Genomic DNA, 21,243 nt, shown 5'->3' with positions numbered 1-21,243 from the left:
AAAACAAGGCTGAGAATATCTTCATTAGACCACAGCTTCTGATTAAACCAGCATTAAAGTGCCCATTTGATCCAATGTTCTACAAATTTATAGCTTAGCAGGAACAAAATATTATTCTTTGAATATAATACGTACTCAGAATTAAATTAGATTGACAGTATACACTATGTATGGAGTTATTAATAGATTCAAGGGAATGTACTGAAAGTTGCCTTTTTTCTTCGGTTGCTTGCATGTGTTACCATATAGATAGAGAAATTATTCTTTTTGCTAAACGTAGTCCCAAAGTTCTATTTATCTGTATGCTACAGGTTCTTTTTGCAAGAAAGAACGTGAATAACTTGGTCATGACTCCAGCTACTTTCCTACACCTGGGTGAAACAATTGGTTCTGCAGATGCTCACAGGACTTCCTTACCGAGCCACAGTAGCATTCCAGGTTTCCACCCAAGCAAATGGCTCTGGAGGATTGAAGCGCCTCTCTGCAAGGGGAGGTGCAGCGTAGGGAATCCCAAGGAACTGGCTGATATTTCTCCACTCTGAGCCGATGCGCACCACCTGGGATTTGCCGATCAAGTCTCCATGGGATGGAATGTACACAGATGGGGTTAAATCCGATTCAGAGATAGGCAGGAATAAATCTGTTGGATAGTGGGGAGGAACAAAGGAAAAATCATTTTCTTATTTAAGTTAACATCATTTTATAAATGAAAATAAACAGTTTTAAATTCAGGCAAATGGAATTAGGTGTCTAATTCATTTCTGTAAATGGAACACAGATAAATTTATGTTGTTCTCTCCCTGTAAAATACTTCATACTGTGCTACATGCTAGCTACTGGATACAAACATGTAACTAATGTGCTTTCCAAACACTTTCTCAAACATTTATTTCATATTAGATATCACATTAGAATATATACATAAGAATTTTTACCAAAGGAAAAAAAAAAAAAAAAAAAAAGATTTTCAGATTCTTCCCCATTCCCAACTCTAAAAAGCAAGACACTAAACCTCTAAATATTTATTTCAGGTCAGAGAGAAGAAAGGTTATTATTCATTTGGGCTGTCACCAGGACAGATTTGCATTCCAGTCTCCTTAATTTTAATTGCAGAAAATTAAGAAATATTCCTCAGTTTCATCTCTTTTGTTTTGTTTTTAATATGTGGATATCAACCATTGTCCATATATACAAAAAATAAAAAGAAACTTTTCAATAATGCCTTTTCTTAAAACAAAGCTAAGTGATACCTGGTATTAATCCACTTTCAAATCAATTATTTGGAACCAAATTTTAAAGCACATGACTAAAGACAAAGCTGTTCATAAATACACCCAAGCTAGCTTTTGCAACTCAGTCTGTGATTTTGTTTCATTTGATAATGATAAATCCCTTTTTCTCTCATTGAGTTTGAACCTAGAAGCTTCTCATCAATTGGCAATTCTTCACAGAAACCTTGGTGAGCGGAAAGAAAATATTTCTCCTGTTTCCCCATATTGTTACTTGGTTTCTCATAAAAGAAATAATCAGTGCTATAGCAGAACAAAGTGTTTAAAAACAAACAAAAAAACAAAACTAAACTAAAAAAAAAAAAAAAAAAGAACGAACTTCGAGCTCCAAATACGTACATTGCTAAACAACAAAACATTTAGCATTCCACACAACTTCTATTTTTCTCTGAAACTATTTTCAGTTATGTAAAAATGTTAGATGAACTTGATTTTTTGGGGGGTGTTGTTGTTTTTTGTTTTCCTCTAGAAATGGTCTTTAAGACTTTCAATTAACAGTGGGTTTTCAACATTATTTGTGTTATTCACAGCTTTTTTAAAGGAAGAACATAAAGAAACAGCTACTGCAGATGACAAGGGAGGAGCTTGACTTTCATTAATTTTTTTTTTTTTTTGGTTGGATGGCTGGTTTTACCATTCTCCACTTTCCAAAACCTCTTGTATAGACTAAACTATTTTATGCTTCAGTGAGTAACATTTTTTTAAATAAAATCTATCCGGGGACATTTTTCCAACCTGTTTGGCTATAATTCTACTAAAACAGCAATGGACACCTGTCCAGGAGACTTCCATAATTCTTTATGTTTACTGAGTATTTCCTTACACTCTCATTCACAAGAGTTGTGCTTGGGCCACCACCATTGAGTTCCTTCCATAACCTTAACCTGCTCTTACCTTGTCTCCTGTAGATGTATGTAGCTGGCTCTTTGAGTAAAACCTGACAGTTGTGCCCTTGCAGGCCATGTAAACATATCTGTGTGTCAGGGTAAAAAAGGCATCTTATTGCTGAAGGCTTGATTTCCAGTGTAACAACTGTACATGTCTGGTTCTTTGAACATGCTGTGAGGTGAAACATGAAGAGACAGAGCAAATAAAATGTGTTCTCAAAGTGTTTTGTATGACATTTATGAGATGCTTAAAAGAAAGGTTTCACAACAGGTCATGCAACAAGGATATGACTAAATTCTAAAGTATAGTAATGGGAGATAAAATGTCCCCATAATTCCCAAATGTTTTCCAAAATAGCCAGAAGTTATATTGGCTTTAAAAATGAGCATTACTGCAAGAGAACTGCTTTCATGTGTTTTAAGAGAAGAAAAAAATCTTCTAATAAAGTACTGAGAATCTCAACTGAATTCTTACTCTCTCCAGAGAGCCCCCAGTGAAGGTTCAGAATCATAAAAGTGACCCTCTTGCTCAACCTACCTTGTACTTTGTTACTGGAAAAGAAAAAAAAAAAAGTCACACTGCTCACCCTCATAAAATGAGGACCATTTACTGCAGAATGTGATATTACGAGGATGATCTTCACAGAACTCTCTTCTGTACTACATGGGAACAATAACTTGACTTTTTCTTGTTTCTATCCTTCTGCAGCATTTGAGGATTTGCCATTTATAAACAGCTAAAGCACTCTGCTCTTTAGCCAAACTCCTGATTAAAGAAACTCCCTTTGCTGTTACTGCAGTCCAACTCCTGCTTCATCCCAGCTCTCAGTTAACATGCCCTCACACACTATAGCTACAAGTATTATATATACATTAAATAATGGTAGATGGTTCCACCATCTGCCTCACTCGTGTCCAGTTACACAACAGTACCCCTTAACTATTCTTTAAAAAAATAATGGCATCATCCCTTAATTTGCTATTGTATTCTCCCAATTGCCCAATGACTGAAAGAGAGGTCTCTGCGCCCAAGAGGTTTTAAAAATTATCCAACCACTGTATGGCATTTTATGTTTATTGTAACTTTCATTAGATAAACTGTTTAAGTTCCTATCCTAAAATTCAAAACCACTTTGACAGTCTTTAAAATAAATAAAATGAATATACCTATGTTGGTACAGGGTTGAGGGAAAAGAGGAGTAAGGAAGGAAACATTCTTAGTGTTCCATTCTCATGAACCAACATGCCCTGTAAAGTTATGGTGATTCATATCTTACCAGATAGACAAAAGTCTTTGGCAGTGGTGAAGTCATTAGATATATCCCTGCTTACTTGCACAACTTCAAAGTTGGAGATAGATGAATCCATGAGAACAGAGGATGCATTTAAGGGTTGCCATATATCCAAATAGTCTGTAAAATTAATTGTAAAAAAATAACTAGAAAATTAGTAAAAAAAAAAACAGAGGAGAATAATATAGAAGTAAAAGCACTGGGATGTTCTCTAATGAGAGATTTTCACCTTCAATTGCACCAACTGGGAATAAAATAAATATAAAATTAAATGGCTTCTGATTGACTAGATGATCCAGTCACATTTGCAGAAGTCATCTACAGTTAGGTACAAAGATATTCAGTTACTAAGGAGGTAAACTGGGAGCAGTTCTGTCCAGGTCTTAGGCATGCAGTTCCCGGTGATTTAAATAAAAGGTATCTGATCAAAACTTACAGGTATAATTACATTAAAGGGCAAAGGTCCTAATGCTGCCACACAAGTGCCTGAACAGGCATAGTACCTAATTCCTTTGAAAGCAAGTAGACATCCAGCATGTGACAGGACACTACCAGAACCTCAAGCAGACATCCAAGTCTACATCTAAAACAGGAGATTTTGTCCTAAGGTAGTCTCAGTCTTAATCACCTACAATTTAAGTGTCTACATCTTAGTTAATTACACAAGACTCCTTTTATTGTGAGGTGGAACAGCTAGTTTTAGGACACAATATCTCCACCCTGTTTTAGATGTCCATGATGTCTGTAGAGGGAACCTCACTTTAATAGCTGAACAGAGACGTCTGCATTGCCTGTATAAATCTACATTCAAACAGCAAGTCCTGACCTTACAGACTAAGTGAAAATAAGACAAGAGTTTTTGCAAATGTTATAGTTCATATTTTCTTCCTTTACAAACGATCAGCAAAACTCCCAGAGAAGGACATGCAATTTTCACAGATTTACAGGTGTTTCTTTTTAAAGCCACGAGGATTGGTTTGATCATTTTAGTTGGATTTCCTAGACAGTTAAATTAAATTTTATTAACTGTTCTAATGTCATATAACAGCTACATAATTAAAATTTCATTCCATTTTACGCAGATATGTTTATACACATATGTATTTATATACACAGGCATGCATATTCACATATACATATGTACATAGGAATATATATGAACATACAGATTGACACTAGTATTCTTCAAATTCATCATATTCTGACTCACAATGAAGTTCAAAAAAAAACATTTTCTCATACACAAACAGATGAAAATATCTACAAGCTGTCAATTTTGCACACACAAGTTTAAAAACAAACAAACAAACAAAAAAAAACTCAGAAAAGAATGTCTTTAATTATTTTAGTTCCTCTCATTTCAATGCATTTTAAAAGCCAAAGGGCCCTCTGCTGAGTCCTAAACAGGAGGCTGGCATTACCCTCTGTGTAATTGTAGGATGAGGACAGAGCTTAGTCAGCTACCACCTTGCTATTCTTGGTAAGCAGACCTTGTCCTGTTGCTTCAGTTCATTTACCACACAGATGCAAAAGTTACGATGGTTCATTTCATTAAAGATTTCTTTTAGTCCTGTGAGAAACGGGTAACTTGCAAAGTTTCCTTCCTCTCCTCGCAGAGACAGCTGCTACCATGCCACTCAACATCAAATCTGAAGCTGGAGTCTCACAGAAGCAACCCTTGCAACCTCCTGCTATCCATGTGATCTTTCTATTCATTTGCACTCTCACTCCTGGAGGGAGCACTCAATGTCAGACCAGATTCATACCGATGACTTCTAGTATTGCCCCTTTCCAATCCTCTGCCCCACTGAGCCCAGATGCAGATAAATGCAGAAAGACTAATGCTTGTTTTGATATAGAGCAGGGCTCTGATGCAGAGCCATCCATGGCTCCACCGGGGGCAGATATTTGTTGCAAGAAGACATTTTACCCATCGGTTGTTTCCTTCCTCCCTTTCCCCCATCTAGGAGCAGATACAGCAATGCCCACAGGCCATGCACACCCACTTCATTATGTGGACAAAACAGAGCTTTCTACATAGCTGACCTAAACTTGCCTCATCTAGAATTTGCTTTCACAAGGTATACAGCTTCAGCCTGGCACTGCCATACTGAAAATACATAATTGTCGTGGTTCCGCTCGAGTGGGCAGCCGAGCTCCACCACAGCCGCTCTCTCACTCCCCCTCCTCAAAGAGGAATGGGGAGAAAATATGTGAAAAGGGCTCAAGGATTGAGATAAGGACGAGAAAATCACGCAATAATTATTGTAACGGGCAAAACAGACTCGGCATAAGGAGATAGTAAGATTTATTGCCTACAACTAACAAGCGAGAGAAGTGAGAAAACAAAGGAAAAAAACAAAAGCACCTTCCCCCCCATCCACCCTCTTCCACCTCCTCCCCCCGAGCGGCGCAGGGGAACGGGGAATGGGGGTTATGGTCAGTCTACAGCACTTCTTCTCTGCCGCTCCTTCTCGGTCACTCTCGTCCCCTGTGCTGTGGGGTCCCACCCACGGGATGCAGTCCTTGATGAACTGATCCGGCGTGGGCTTCCCACAGGCAGCAGCTCTTCCAGAACTGCTCCAGATATGGGTCCGTACCACGGGGTCCATCCCTCAGGAGAAAACTGCTCCAACCTGGCTCCCCTACGGGCAGCAGCTCCTGCCAGATCACCTGCTCCTGCGTGGGCTCCTCTCCACGGGCTACAGGTCCGGCCCGGAATCTGCTCCGGCAGGGGTCTTCCACAGGCGGCAGCCTCCGTCAGTGCAGGGCCACCTGCTCCACCGTGGTCTCCTCCACGGGCTGCAGCGTGGAACCCTGCTCCACCGTGGTACTCCATGGGCTGCAGGGGGACATCCTGCTTCACCATGGTCCTCACCACAGGCCGCAGGGGACTTCTGCTCCGGCGCCTGGAGCACCTCTCCCCCTCCTTCCACACTGACCTTGGTGCAAGGCTGTTCTCCCACTCCCTTGACTCTCCCGGCTGCTGTGTGGCGCAGCGTTTTTTCCCTGTCTTAAATATGCTCTCACAGAGGCGCAAAACAACATTGCTTATTGGCTCGGATCTGGAAAACAATGGGGCCCTTCCCAAACATGGGGCAGCTTCTAGATCTTTCTCACAGAAACCACCCCTATGGCTCCCTGCTACCAAAACCTTGCCACGTAAACCCACTACATTCCACCCCTCGCCTCTGTTAAAAGCATATTTAAGACTACTCACAACATACTCTCACTTTACAATTATCACAACAACCTTCACAAAATTCACTTAAATCAAAACGAAAAAGAATTCACCACACCAAAATAAACATAACATCATCACAGCACCGACAATGTGGACATTTTACACACACACCACCCCTCGTCCCTTCACCACACTAACATCTCACAGTTACTGCTTTCTTAAATTCTTCACAACTTGTACATTCCTAACAATCATCCTGCACATATTTTTGCCCGTTACTTCTACTAACTATCATCCTTATCTCAAATTCCTTGAGCCCCACGTTGGGCGCCAAAAAAGACTGTCGTGGTTCCGCTCGAGTGGGCAGCCGAGCTCCACCACAGCCGCTCTCTCACTCCCCCTCCTCAAAGAGGAATGGGGAGAAAATATGTGAAAAGGGCTCAAGGATTGAGATAAGGACGAGAAAATCACGCAATAATTATTGTAACGGGCAAAACAGACTCGGCATAAGGAGATAGTAAGATTTATTGCCTACAACTAACAAGCGAGAGAAGTGAGAAAACAAAGGAAAAAAACAAAAGCACCTTCCCCCCCATCCACCCTCTTCCACCTCCTCCCCCCGAGCGGCGCAGGGGAACGGGGAATGGGGGTTATGGTCAGTCTACAGCACTTCTTCTCTGCCGCTCCTTCTCGGTCACTCTCGTCCCCTGTGCTGTGGGGTCCCACCCACGGGATGCAGTCCTTGATGAACTGATCCGGCGTGGGCTTCCCACAGGCAGCAGCTCTTCCAGAACTGCTCCAGATATGGGTCCGTACCACGGGGTCCATCCCTCAGGAGAAAACTGCTCCAACCTGGCTCCCCTACGGGCAGCAGCTCCTGCCAGATCACCTGCTCCTGCGTGGGCTCCTCTCCACGGGCTACAGGTCCGGCCCGGAATCTGCTCCGGCAGGGGTCTTCCACAGGCGGCAGCCTCCGTCAGTGCAGGGCCACCTGCTCCACCGTGGTCTCCTCCACGGGCTGCAGCGTGGAACCCTGCTCCACCGTGGTACTCCATGGGCTGCAGGGGGACATCCTGCTTCACCATGGTCCTCACCACAGGCCGCAGGGGACTTCTGCTCCGGCGCCTGGAGCACCTCTCCCCCTCCTTCCACACTGACCTTGGTGCAAGGCTGTTCTCCCACTCCCTTGACTCTCCCGGCTGCTGTGTGGCGCAGCGTTTTTTCCCTGTCTTAAATATGCTCTCACAGAGGCGCAAAACAACATTGCTTATTGGCTCGGATCTGGAAAACAATGGGGCCCTTCCCAAACATGGGGCAGCTTCTAGATCTTTCTCACAGAAACCACCCCTATGGCTCCCTGCTACCAAAACCTTGCCACGTAAACCCACTACAATAATGCACCTGATGGGCTGGAACACATTTCTGGTTTATATATAGGTTCAGCTCTGCCTTTCCAAACCACATTTTGGCAATTGCTTTGATTGGATAATTGCAGTACTCTGAATCCAGCCAGCCCTGTAACTTTTATTGCAAAATTATAAATGTCCCATAAAGAGAACTTCTCTCTTCCAGATGTTCTTGTTTGGATAGGCAAGGTTTAAGACTGGATTTGCAAAAGGTCTCACACTGGTCTTACTCTCTTCCCACTCAAGTCAGAGGATCACAAGACTGAAATAGATTTCCTGGGGGTACAGAGTCCAGCCTCCCACTGTCACAAGCAATTATATTGTAAAATCCCCTTCATAAAGTCAGCAAAACTTCCATCACTGACTGAAGTGAAGGCAAAGAGGGGTCAGTTCTCAGTTTGCTGGAAAATCTGACATTTCATACAAGGAAACAGAGATACAGAAGTGCAATAACGTAAGTTAAATTTAGAAGAAAATTCATAAATGTGAGGAGATACGTAAGTCAGACTAGGTTAACATGAAATTAAGGAGGTACATAAATCAGATTTTTTGGTTCACTATGTAACTTTTATGTACCTATGTAACAAAAATGCGTGATTTATTTTTGAAGATAAATTCTGATTTTAATTCTGAAGTTCATGAACCATATTTAATAGCCCAGACTCAAGTAAAAAACATGCTCACAGACTGAAATCAGTGCTTCATATCCTTAGAAATCAGAATGTTTTGGGTTTTTTTTGCCTTTTTTTTTTTTTTCCTTTCCAATGAAGGCTGTGACCCTGCCTGTTTACCTGTTTAGCAACTATCTCTGGAAAACATGCATTGCCAACTCAGAGTGGACCTGCAGACAATGTAATTTTAACATATAGTCACTTCCCATTTTTGTCAGTCCACTGAGATTGGAATAATTCAAAAGGAACTATTTTCTTAAAACTACCGCATAATAACTATAATCACACTTCGGACAAGCATGTTCGGAACTAACAAATGAGTTATTTATGGCCTTTAGCAGTGAACAATTGTGCTATGCTGAAGTGAAATGCAAACTTTCTGCCTCCTTTGGTACTGCCAATTATAGCAAATGGTATAGAACAGTAATATAATAATATAACTGTACCATATACTTATCTAGGTTTAAAATAAACTTTAAAAAAAAGGTTAAAATCCTCTTGGTTACAAACAATTAAAACAAATTTAAGACCAAAGATAATAATTCTACACCAGAGTTCCAATACTTTGTACATAGGCACAGCAGACCAATTTCTAGGAATGGATGAAAAAAGCTGTCTGTGTTTCAACACCAAAGATCCCTCTGATACATTCTCAATATTGTAGGGAAAACAGAAAAACAAATAATGCTATTAATCATCATCCATATCCATACTTGTTAGAAAAAAAAAAAAAAAAAAGAGAGAGAGAGAGAGAGATTTCTTAGTCTCACAGGCAAGACACAAGTTTCTGGGAAAGGTAGTCCAAGTACAGGGATCTCCACCTTAACTGCAAGCAGCTTTCAGATGTTAACCCAAAGAATAATATTCATCTTCGAAGCTTTCAGACTGCTCCAGAGTTCTGCTTCTCTAGGCAGCAGTTGGTCACAAATGTACTTATGGTCTCAAGAAAACCACAGGGAAAAAAATGAATGGAAATCTGTTGTCCTAACCCCCTCCAAGCTTTCCATTGTCCTCCATCACCTCACTGAGACTGGTATGGATCTTCAGGGAGAGTTCAGTTCAGCTGACTGCATACTACAGCACCTATACTACTGTGAGCATCGCTGTTGAGACTGGAAATACCTTATGTGCTGAAATATCCTGATGGGAAATTTATTGCCATGTGGGAAAATTCTGTAGCCGCTGCTCAGTCCTGCATTGAGGGAATTATGATAATCATTGAGGGATCACAGAAGGAAGAAACAGGAAGGATCTAACAGATCATGACATCCATATATCTTGGTGATTTCTCAATAAATTACTTAATTTGGGTGGAGTGGAAACTGAGCTGATATGATCCCTCCACGTGTTTCGGTGTACATTCTCTGGTCACGTGCAGAGACCAATGGTCATAATCTACTAGCAGTTGCCAGATCAAAGAAAAGTAGCTCTATCCTATTTAAAACTGAAGAATCTGAAGATGCAAAGAGTCATTAAAGTTTAGATAAAATCTGATAATAAAATAAAAAAGCAGAAATTATACAACAGTCCCATTTCTCCCTTCTTCATACTCATGAATATTTGCAGGCTCTTCATTTTAAGTACAAGTAATTTTCTAAAAATCTAGGTAAGAAAGTTCATAGACCCTTTACTTCTTTCAGTCTTAGTTATAAAGAAAAAAATTTTCTTCAGCTCAAACACCTCTGCTGAAATTGTTTGAATAATAGTACTATACAACTGTAGGATACCAAGTAATATAGGATTTATCTAGAAAAAAAAAATAATTCTTATCTTTCTGTATCTTCAAGTGACTGCAGAAAGTTCCATCTCACATCTAATTATGAGACCTGGCTATTTTCTCAATTACTAGAACATTTATCCATATTCACAGGACTTAGCAGAGTTCTTAAATACTAGCATCAGTAAACCAAGACCGCAACATGACTATCTTAGCATTTTCAGCATGGGCAATCTTAAAATAATAGCTGTCCTCCCATCTTTAAAGGTCACAGATCATACCTGAAACTAGCCACAGATGGTTCCATACTCACTGTCATCACAGCACATTAGCTTCTTCTGGGGAAAAAATGTTCCAAATGTAACAAGTAGGACTTTCCCAGTTTGTTCAATATATGTATTTTTCAAGCATTATTTCTCAGCCAACAGAAAATGCACAGTAATCATAACACAAGAGCCAGAGCATGCTGGCTCCATGTGATACAGAAATCAAAGTATACAGAACTAATATTTATTATTTAGTTAAATATAACACATTCTGTTAGATATACTACAGATTAATGACGAAGGTGACTTGGAGAATTAATCCTGATGTCAAAAAGAGTATTGAAAGAAGATAAATAGACAAAGAATAAGGAAGCAATAGCAAAAAAATCAGGCAAAAGGCACAAACCAAAGCTCAGTGTACACCTTGTCTGCCTCCTGACAGATAACACTGACTTTTGGGCCATAAACATTTCTTTTAAGGAGTGTGCTCTAGCCTGGCTATTCAAGGGAAAAGATGAACAATTTTGACAGTTTTTTGTTTGTTTATTTGTTTTAATCTAAGAATGACACTTCAACATCTCCAGGGAAAGGAGATTCCACAAGCTTTCCAGTGATGCTCAAATTTGAAGTGACATCCTTCCATAAGGGTAGAAATGGAGAAACTGATATTCAACAATGTTGCCTCTGGTGGGATATCCAGAATTCCTCAAAATACCTTACAGATACATAAGCCAGCAAACCACCAAAGTAAAGACAGCAAAGGAGCAAATAGTCCTATTAATTTGAGCTAGAAAAGCTGAGGCATGTGTGAATGTGAGAGACCTTTTTTTTATTCCAGGATGAGTGTTAAAACAGCTTTTTTGTACAATTGCTAAGTGAAGGTCCTAGCCAGTTTTTAGATAGATCTAAAAGACAACTTGATAAAAAAAAGACAGTTTGATCCAAGATGAAAGTCTGCCCTTTTCTCCAGCCTGTTGAGGTCCCTCTGAATGCTAGCACACCCACCTGGTCTGTAATCCATGTTTCCAAGCTTTTTATTACCTAAAAACTCACTGCAAAACTCAAAAAAAACCCACCCTCATTCACTCTGACCAAATGTCCAGGTCATTACTGAAGACGTTAAACAACATTAGCCGTAATTTCAACTCCAGGGGTATAAAAGTGAGTGGCCTTCAGCTGAATTGTGTGTCAATGGTCACAACTTTGTAACCAGCAGTTCAGCCAGTATTTAGACCACCTCTTTTAATCCACATATCCAGTTGCTGTTTCACCCATTTGTCCAAGAGAATGTTATGTGAGATTGCATTGACAGCCTTGCTGAAGTCAAGATCAAGAGTGTCCACTGCTCTCCCTTCATCCACTTAGACACTACTTGATCATAGAAGACCATGTGGTTGGTCAGGCATGATCTACCTCTCATACAACCACACTGACTACTCCTAAGCACTTTCCTATTTTTCACTTATCTGGAAATAATTTCCAGGATCTGTTGCTCTATCATCTTTCCAGGGACTGGGGTGAGGCTAACTGGCCTATAGTTCACTGGGTACTCCTTGCCCTTCTTGAAGACAGGAGTTTGCTTATCTCCTGGCCTCAGAAACCTCTCCCCATCACCAGGATTTTTCAAAGAGAATGGCCTCCCAATGACATCAACTAGCTCCATCAGCACACTTGGATTCATCCCATCAGGCCCCATGGGCTTGTATGTCCAGCTTGTTCCCTAACCAGACCTTACCGTGCTAAGGGTAACTCTTCCTTGCTTCAGTCTTTCCCCCTGGTCTCAGCTTGGGATTGATGAAGCTTTGACTTACCAGGAAAGATTGATGTTAAGAAAAAACAAAGTACTTCACCCTTTTCTGTATTCCTTGCCTTCAGATCCCATTCAACATCAGACCTTAATTTTTCCTACTCTTTACACTGCCCATAATACTTGTAGAAGCCCTTCTACAAGGCTATTTCCATTGTTCTATGTTCCTTCATGCCATTAACCCTCTATCAAGAAGAAAGATGAATAAAACAAGCGAAGCATGTACTTCCTGTGAGACTGAAAATAAGCCTGCTAATTTGGGTTTCTTCATATGTCAGATGCTGAAAACATGACAGATTTGGAATGGAGTAATGCTCTGTACCCTGACTACAAATGTGAGGAAGCAAAGTGCTGGAAACTCTGTCCTGAGCACTGCAAGTTGGGTAGCAAGAAAGGGAGGTAGCCAAATGCATTAACTGTCCTTTAAAATATAGGCTTTACCTGTGTTTCAGTAAACTTGGACTCTACATCAGATATAACATTAATTTAGGTATTTCACAGAACCTTCTGGAAAAGTATTCAAGTTTAAATATCTTTTTGATCTTTTGATGGAAAGTTCTCTCTCTCTACATATATGTGCTTTAATGCACATGCAAAACATGCACACAAGAATGTCATTGGACAACGATATTTTCTCACGCTCATCATCTGGCTACCACACTCACAGGGACAGTAACAGGGACAACCACCTGCCTCTTCAAGAAAAAACTCTGTTCACTTGGTTGGTTACACAGACTTCTGCAAACCACAGACTTCACAAGTTGCTTTGTATTTGGAAATATGACCTGGAAATGGGTGTGAGAGAAAGAAGGTTTTCACTAAAGGTAAGATGAATACCTAACTTGCTGTGGTTAAGTTCTGGACAGCCTGGAGTGAAAATCAGATAACTGATAAAGGTTAATTTCCTTCAGTGTTGCTTAGTTCATTATTTTCCTACTTAAACACACACACACACACCAATATAAATAAATAAATAAATCACAAAAAGGTGTACTAACCAGAGAGGGAAGAACAAAGCTTTAGTAAAATAGGTTTCTGTTTTTCCCCGAATTTGCAAAGGAATAGAATTGTCCTACCTACGTGCTACCCCACTAGCTTTTCCCAGCACTTCTCACACACAAAAAGCTTTCTGCCTACTTATAAGAATAGGGGTTTTCCTTTTGCTACATTAAAGAGATCATTAAAAAAGTATAAATTCTAATAACAAATACAAATTTTCTGAACACAAGTGTAACTGGTAATCATAGATAAGATGATAAAATAGTTAATAATAAATTCTGAACTTGATGTTGAAAATGTTTTGCAAATATTAACCACCTCTTGCAAGGCCTGTTGCAGCTGGTTTAAGGAAAAGTAGAAAAACAAGAAAATCAGTAAATTAAAAGATTTGTTCATGATAAACAGGTAATCAAGGGCAGAGAGATGGATGAGACTGCAATTTCAGTCTAACCCAAAGATTAAATCAAGTTGTATAATGACTAGTCAACCTACTTCCTTTCTGTTAAACATAGCATTTAGTAGATATGCTGTGTATTTATGGAAAGGATGCATCAGGGAAGCATGTAGCTCTTGACAATTTGCATATGTTTTTAGGGTGCAATAAACACACAGCCCTGAAACACAGTGGTTAAGTTTCATTTATTAAGAGGATCCGCCCACTTTTAAAATAACACATGCAAGTATCATAAGATTTACTGCAAGACTGAAATAACTTTTCTTCCTCATAAAAAAAGACAGTACCATAGCACTTTACAGCATCTCTTCAAAAGTGGGACCCAACACATATCTGAAATACGACATTTCTTGATATCCAGTTCTGAATAAACTTTGAGATAATATTCTCACCCTTGTGGAAAACTGTAAACAAGGGCTGGAATTTATCATTCTTCTACATAAATTCTAAAGTGGTGCAAACCTGCCTTAATTTCTGGATGAATTTCTTCTGTCATTCTCTTGTTTTTTAAACAAAAAGCTTTAAAGGGGAAAATTAGATTTAGATTTTCTTTGCATCCCTATTGCAATTGTTTGCATTCCTCTGAAAACCCATTGTCACTCCTCACATTCAGGAAAATCTTCAGCACATATTTACAGCAACTTATGACAATTTGTCTAATCTGGCATTCTGCCCTTGCCATCCTGGTAAGCACCAGATGCTTCAGGGAAAGTGCTAGAAACCCCGCAGCAGTCAATAATAACGCAATAACCAGTTTTTTAGGAGGTTTCCCTTGACAGAGCGTTTCTGCATTGGCCACTGAGCTACAATGTGAACACTCACATCCATGAAAGTCACTTGACAACTGCATATATAAATGACAAATTTCTTTGTCAATCCTGCCAAATATTTTGGCTTAGTGACCTTGTGGCAGTAACCTTGAGATATATTAAACCAGCAGTCAGGCTGGAAAAAATTCTTCCCTATAAATGATACATGACTAATAAAAAGAATACATACAGCACCTGAATGAATAAACTCATGGGAAAAACAACCACCACTTCATTATAGTGTGATTTTTTTTTAGGAAAACATACAAAACAGATAATGTTTCTTTGTTTGTTTATTTTCTGACTTAATACAGGAATACACTTACCAGTTTCTGGCCTGAAAGGTAAGCTAACAGATGGGCACAGGTTAGGGATGGCATTCGTCAAATCAACTAAAAGTAAAAAAATAAATAAACACGTATATATATATGAACAAAATTACACTTGAAGGTTTAAAATGTAATCAATATCTCAGTATTTCCCATATCATTTCTGAGATCTGAATGTTGCATCTTCTCACTATAAGCACCAAGAATAAGAATCTGAGCCTTTTCTGCTATCTAACCCTTTTTGGTTTGTACATGAAATCAGACATCCCCCAATTTATGTATTTATAAACATTACTACAAACACTTTGCAAAATGCAGTTATTTATGAATAACTCATTTCAGTAGTTTTGCTTTTTTTTCCATGCCCCACTCTGTATTCAGTTTCTTGAATCGGAAGAGACATGATATTTTCTGTTTCCTGATTAGCAAACTGGAATTTCTCAAAAGGAGAATTAGGAACAAGACAGTTTCCAGCAGGCAACTTTTCAAATTAAAATTCAAATAATCATTCATATTTTCCACATATGAAGCTTCTCAGTTGCTAACATTTCCCTTAAACGTTTTGCAATCTTAAATAACAAATAATATCTTGCCCTCATGCAATCATATTATGCAAAACACTTTAACTAATCAAATGAGTTATAAATCCTCTACTATTACCATGCAACAGAAGCTGAAGATGAATCTGATTTTTCGCTTCTTCCACTTTGTATTGTCCATGCATGCAACCAATACAAATGTCACGATTTTTACCACTCTCATTGACATTAGGATCCTACATATAGCCCTAATTCTTCACTATCTCTTTAAAATGCTACTGTGCATACATCATTTACTGAACTGCAACCATGACTGTACATAGCTAGATAAATTGCTCATGAGCAGAGCTGTCACATGTAAACATATTATGAAATGCAGAGACACGAGCACTTTCCTACAAGCAGAAGATGGGGAATAAAACTAAAGATCCCACCTCGTAATAAGTTCACATTACATACTGTAAATTCCTCCTTCAGATTTCACTCATTTTCCCTTCCAGCCTGAGTCTACTTGTTCCTCTTCCTGGTTCCCAGACCCCCAACACACCAGCACAACTGATACAAATTTTTGTCTGCAAATATCTTTATTTGCATACACATCTGTGCCTTGGTGTGTGTTATGGTGGAAAAACATCTGAAGCTTCCTCACTACATAAGGAAACATCGCCGTTTCTCCTAACGCTCTCCCTTTTGCATACGCCATGGCCTTCTCTTCATCATTCCTCTGTCTGTGAACCAAGAAGCATCCTTTATTTTTAGATGTTTCTTTATCAATGAGAGAAAAAAGTATTCCAAGAAGTGCAAGTGTATCTACGTGTCTGCCGACTCATCCTCTTCTCTTTGCCTTTCTACTGCTCTTCACTCTTCTCTCCTAGTCGCGTCTCAGCTCTTCCTGCCCACAGGCTCCTGACACTGTCTTCCTAATCTGGGTTATTGTTTCCCTCCTATCATGCTAAACCCTCAGACTGCCCTCCGCAAGCCCACACATTGAAAATTTAACAAATCCTGTAAGCTTTCATGACAGTTCCTCAACTCTGTGCTGCATCTTCTCTTTAGCAAGGGTTGCACCACTAGAGGAAGAAACTGATGTTCTAGTGGGCAGAGTGCCACCGTGGGGCTTGAAATGTTCCAGAGCAAGTTCATATTTCAGTCTTCCAGTGAGAATTAGGGTTTTATTTAAGTTACCAACACTGAAAAAATGCAGTGTATTGCAAGGACATCTGATTTAGCTCTACAGGAGATGTACTGGGTGTTATATACCCACACTGTATGCCTTCCCTTTCTACTCAGATATCAAAATCCTTCTCAACTCTACAAGAAATCAGGGAATTTAAAAGCAGTAAAAAAAATGCTCCTAATTACTGTCATTTGGCTCAAATTGTTTCCCTGATTCTGCCAATGTCACAAGACCTGACCTCATGGGGCCTATAAGAGGTAGGAAGTCCAGTGTCATTCAGTGGACTGTCCAGCCAACCAAAGCTTTCCATGCATTTCTTCTCTGATCTCTACAGAACTCATTCCTCTCAGTGTTTTAGACCAGAGACATTTCAGAATTTATGAAATTTTTCCTCTAAATCATCATATCGATGTTCCAAAATGTCTCCCACAAAAACTAAGTAATATTCTCTTATGCTAGATTAGGCCAAATATAGATTCTGAAGAAAAAAAAAAAAAAAAAAAGGATCTGATGTGATACAGACCTGCACTAACTTTTGCAGCCCTCTTCAGAATACCAATTATCTTAATGAATAGTTAAATAGCTGCTCTGAAATGCACATTGCCTCCACCCTATGCTGTGCAAAATGCTACAATGTTTGTTATGAAGTATTCTTTCACATCAGAGAAACAATAAGATATTTCGCTTTGTAAACATCTTTCCTTTTCTTCACCCAATTCACAAAGGATGTTAATCATTAGAATAGTAACTCTAAAAATGGTAAGTGAAAGCCATTTAGACTTTTGCTGTCCATGGAGGTGTTAGCTAGAGAGGACAGGAAAATAAAATTTGCACTTCATCCAAAAATGACCATTCTACAGTGGCATGGTTACTACTATGGGCAGTCTTCAGTTTGTGCTCAGTTCCAACATGGAATGTGATGAATTTTATATAGGTGTGTATGTATATTGTTCTACTAGCACAGATGAAATAATGTCTTTCCTATATTGAGATATGATAAAAGATATTTTCATGATAGTTGTTAGCTTAAAATTTTGTAACAAAACCAAACCTTTGAAGCAACCCATCCACACACATTGTTAAACCATAAGCCAAGCAGAGAGAAACAAAGAATGATTTCTTGACCAGGACTGTGAAACAGAACAGAATATGTTTGGAATTGGAAGAATTGGCCACAATTCTCCCATTCAACCTGAGAAATTCTATAAAGGTATTCCTATTCCTTATATTTAATATTTGAGATTAAAATATACTTTTCTTTCCCTCATACATACTTGTCTGCCTCGTCTGTTTTCTGTGTTTGCAAATGGGTCTGTCACCTGAAAGCTGAAGCTTCTGTGCATTGAAGCTAATTAAGAGGATCCGACATGCAGATACCAGCTGGCAGGGCCACATGCTCTGCAATACTTACCAGGCTTTTGATACCAGCCAAATGGATGTATTCTGACTTCAGCATCTGGCAAACTACAACCTGAAATTTGCCAAGCACTTCTTGATTCCTCGGCACATGTCTGAATTCCTAGGCTGTTCAGAGTCAGGCACACAATCTTTCCTCCTGCCAAGGAAATAAATAGTTATAGAAATGAGGAGGAAAAATTCCCATGTTAACAATTTGCATGTTAAAAGAAATTCCACTGACTTGGAAATTAAATGGAAATACCTAAATTAGGCAACGTTTTACCATTAGTGAAAATCCTGTCCCAAAGTCATAGTCTTTTCTTTTGAGCAAGCAGTCCATCCTGATTAATTCAATCTTGAAAATTAAAAATGTGTATGTATATTGAAACATAGCTCCTACTTAAATCAAAGATCAAAATTATGCCTTTAAAAGAGCTAATACAAATATTTTTCTACATAAGAATTGTCGGCTTTGAAACACAAAGTTTCATTTAAGATTTATTCTAATTCATGTGAAAATTGCAACTGAAATTCATCTTGACTACAGCACTAGATGTCTGAAATGCTATAGATAATAAATATTAATCATATTAACAAAAAGGTGTCAATTTCCTATGTTTAATGCTTTAGAATCCTTAATTTATTTTTAGAACTATTTAAAGAAACTTAAAGTTGTACTCGCTTAAGACTTCAAATTTCACATAGTCATATGGAGGTATGACATTTGTCAACTATTTTTTATTTGCACAGTAATTCCAATGTGAAATACATTGGATTAATTTTTCAACCTACTTGAAAAATTTGCCTGTTTGCAAAACAAAAAAAAATATATATATATATATTTGAAGTGTTCCAAATTCTCAAGTGAATCATAAAAACAGTACTTTCTAATAACCTCAGAGAGAGTTGGTTAAAACTGAAAGGCTTGGGTTGGAAGGGACCTTAAAGATCACCCAGTTCCAACTCCCTGCCATAGGCAGGAATGCCACCCTCTAGACCAGGTTGCCCAGGGCCTCATCCAGCCTGGCCTTGAAAACCTCCAGGGATGGTGCATCCACAGCTTCTCTGGGCAACCTGTTGCAGTACCTCACCACCCTCTGAGTGACGAATTTCCTCCTAACATCTGATCTAGATTTCCTTTCTTTTATTTTTAAACCATTCCCCCTTGTCCTATTATTATCTGACTGAGCAAAATGTTGCTCTCCATCCTTCATATAAGCCCCCTTTAGGTACTGAAAGGACACAATGAAGTCTCCCAGAAGCCTTCTTTTCTGCAGGCTGAAACATGAAACAGTTCTGAAAACAAAGTTGACCATTTTAGATGCCTGAATCTGAATTTGGAATAAAACTTTAAAATTATTTCATTGACTTTGACCTGGAAGGCATCCAATTTTAAACACCTAATGAAGACTTTCTTTTAAATAGAGTAATTCCTTTACAGTCAGTGGAGAGAAAGAAAAGTGTCTCCAGAATAGATCTTAGACAACCAAAGCCTTTAATGATCCTATAAGTTGTGTTTATGCATGCCTCTGCTGATTATAGAGAGAGCATAGGTCAACAGTACCCATAACTTAGCCATCTCAGGTAAACAAAATATGCTTGTTTGAGTTTTCAGAGACTCTCAGGTCACACACACTATTAAAAATCTGATTTCTTCCCTCTAATAGAAATGCTAATTTATGTTACTTAGATGTCTTAAGACTTAAAATAGCTTAAATATTAAGGGGTAGAGTACAAGCAAATTGTAACCCTCCCCAACCACTCTTCCTCACACAGAGAAACAAAATTTGGAAGCAGAAAAGCTCAGAAATACAAGAAAATGAAAAGTCTAAGCTCCCCAAAGTGCCCATGGACACTGTGTGTTTAACCTGCATTTAAACTCAGGGATATTTAGGTTTCTAATTGAGCTGTCTTAGGCCTTAAAAAAAAATGAAACAACAGAAAATTTCACAAAAAGAAGTCGACCAGTATATTGGGAGAGGTGCTGATAAATAAGAAATAACAGTTTCCTACAGTTTTATCAATTTGAGCATCGTGCTTTTGGAACTGCCTCCTCTTAAGGACTCATTTTCCTAGTAATTTCTGCTATGGTGAATGTGTCATTGGGCTGAACTTCTAAGGAACAGTTGAGATCACCCAAAAAGATGTTAGAAAGGGTTGGGTAAGATCTGCAAGGGTTTTTAAAGTTGCAGCTCATAGGAAAAGGATGGTAAAGTTTGTAATACTGAAGATTTAAAATATGTATTACAGTAATAATAGTGAATAAATACCTGACAACTGGGAGTCATTAAAAAAGCCAAATCCTGTGCAACAGGGGTCAGCATCACACCAACGCTCACACTCAAAAAAACTGGGAATAGAAAAACATTATTACTTTTTGTGTCATTAATAATTTTTCTCTGTCCCAGAGAAGGGGAGATAGGATATTGCACAGGGGAGAAACACCAAGAACCTGTAGAGATGCTCTGCATAAGACTGCCTCATGTTTCTTCATACTGCATAGACACTTCCACGTATTTCCATTTTTTAGATGAAATTACATTCAATTAGTATACATCTACCAGACTACATCTAATAATTTACATTAATATTTTGATAACTGTCCTAAAAGAATCAGCATAAATTTCTTTTCTGCTAAGAGATCTAACTGGCCAAGCAGCAATTTACGAGAAGTATAAGTACTAAATCACACAAATATAATTCATAATTACACACCGTATTATTTATACCTCAATTATAAATTTCCGTTAAATCATATGCCACTTTTTTTTGTTAATTATTCTCACATAATGCTGTTTTTGGAACATCTGATCCTGTTCATCTGCATACCATTGCCTTGGTATTTCAGGCATGCTTAAAATGCAGTAAAAGAAAATAAATAGCCGTGTCGTACCCATCTGAAACTGCTTTTCTGCTCATGTCAGTCTTATTCCTCACTGAGATCCCCATTACTTTCTGGAATGGTACACGTGTGTAGAAGCTCTTCACAGAACTTTTCAAAGTGACTGGACAAGAAAAG

The 21,243-nt window shown here is 38.7% G+C and overlaps 1 protein-coding gene across 1 annotated transcript in view; it reads right to left on the bottom strand.

The window, feature by feature from the left end:
* Positions 1-21,243, bottom strand: part of TG (thyroglobulin) — a 155,356-nt gene that overhangs the window by 75,822 nt on the left and 58,291 nt on the right. The window contains exons 29-35 of the mRNA XM_084511358.1: positions 21,118-21,229; positions 20,495-20,574; positions 18,238-18,381; positions 15,108-15,173; positions 3,454-3,588; positions 2,184-2,348; positions 418-640 (exon numbers count right to left, since the gene is read on the bottom strand). Coding sequence (XP_084367484.1) covers positions 418-640; positions 2,184-2,348; positions 3,454-3,588; positions 15,108-15,173; positions 18,238-18,381; positions 20,495-20,574; positions 21,118-21,229 — 925 coding nt within the window. The remainder of the gene's footprint in view (positions 1-417; positions 641-2,183; positions 2,349-3,453; positions 3,589-15,107; positions 15,174-18,237; positions 18,382-20,494; positions 20,575-21,117; positions 21,230-21,243) is intronic.

The sequence above is a fragment of the Aythya ferina genome, assembly GCF_964211825.1.
Source record: "Aythya ferina genome assembly, chromosome: 2".
Classification (NCBI taxonomy): domain Eukaryota; kingdom Metazoa; phylum Chordata; class Aves; order Anseriformes; family Anatidae; genus Aythya; species Aythya ferina.
This window is presented reverse-complemented; position numbering and strand designations above follow the sequence as displayed.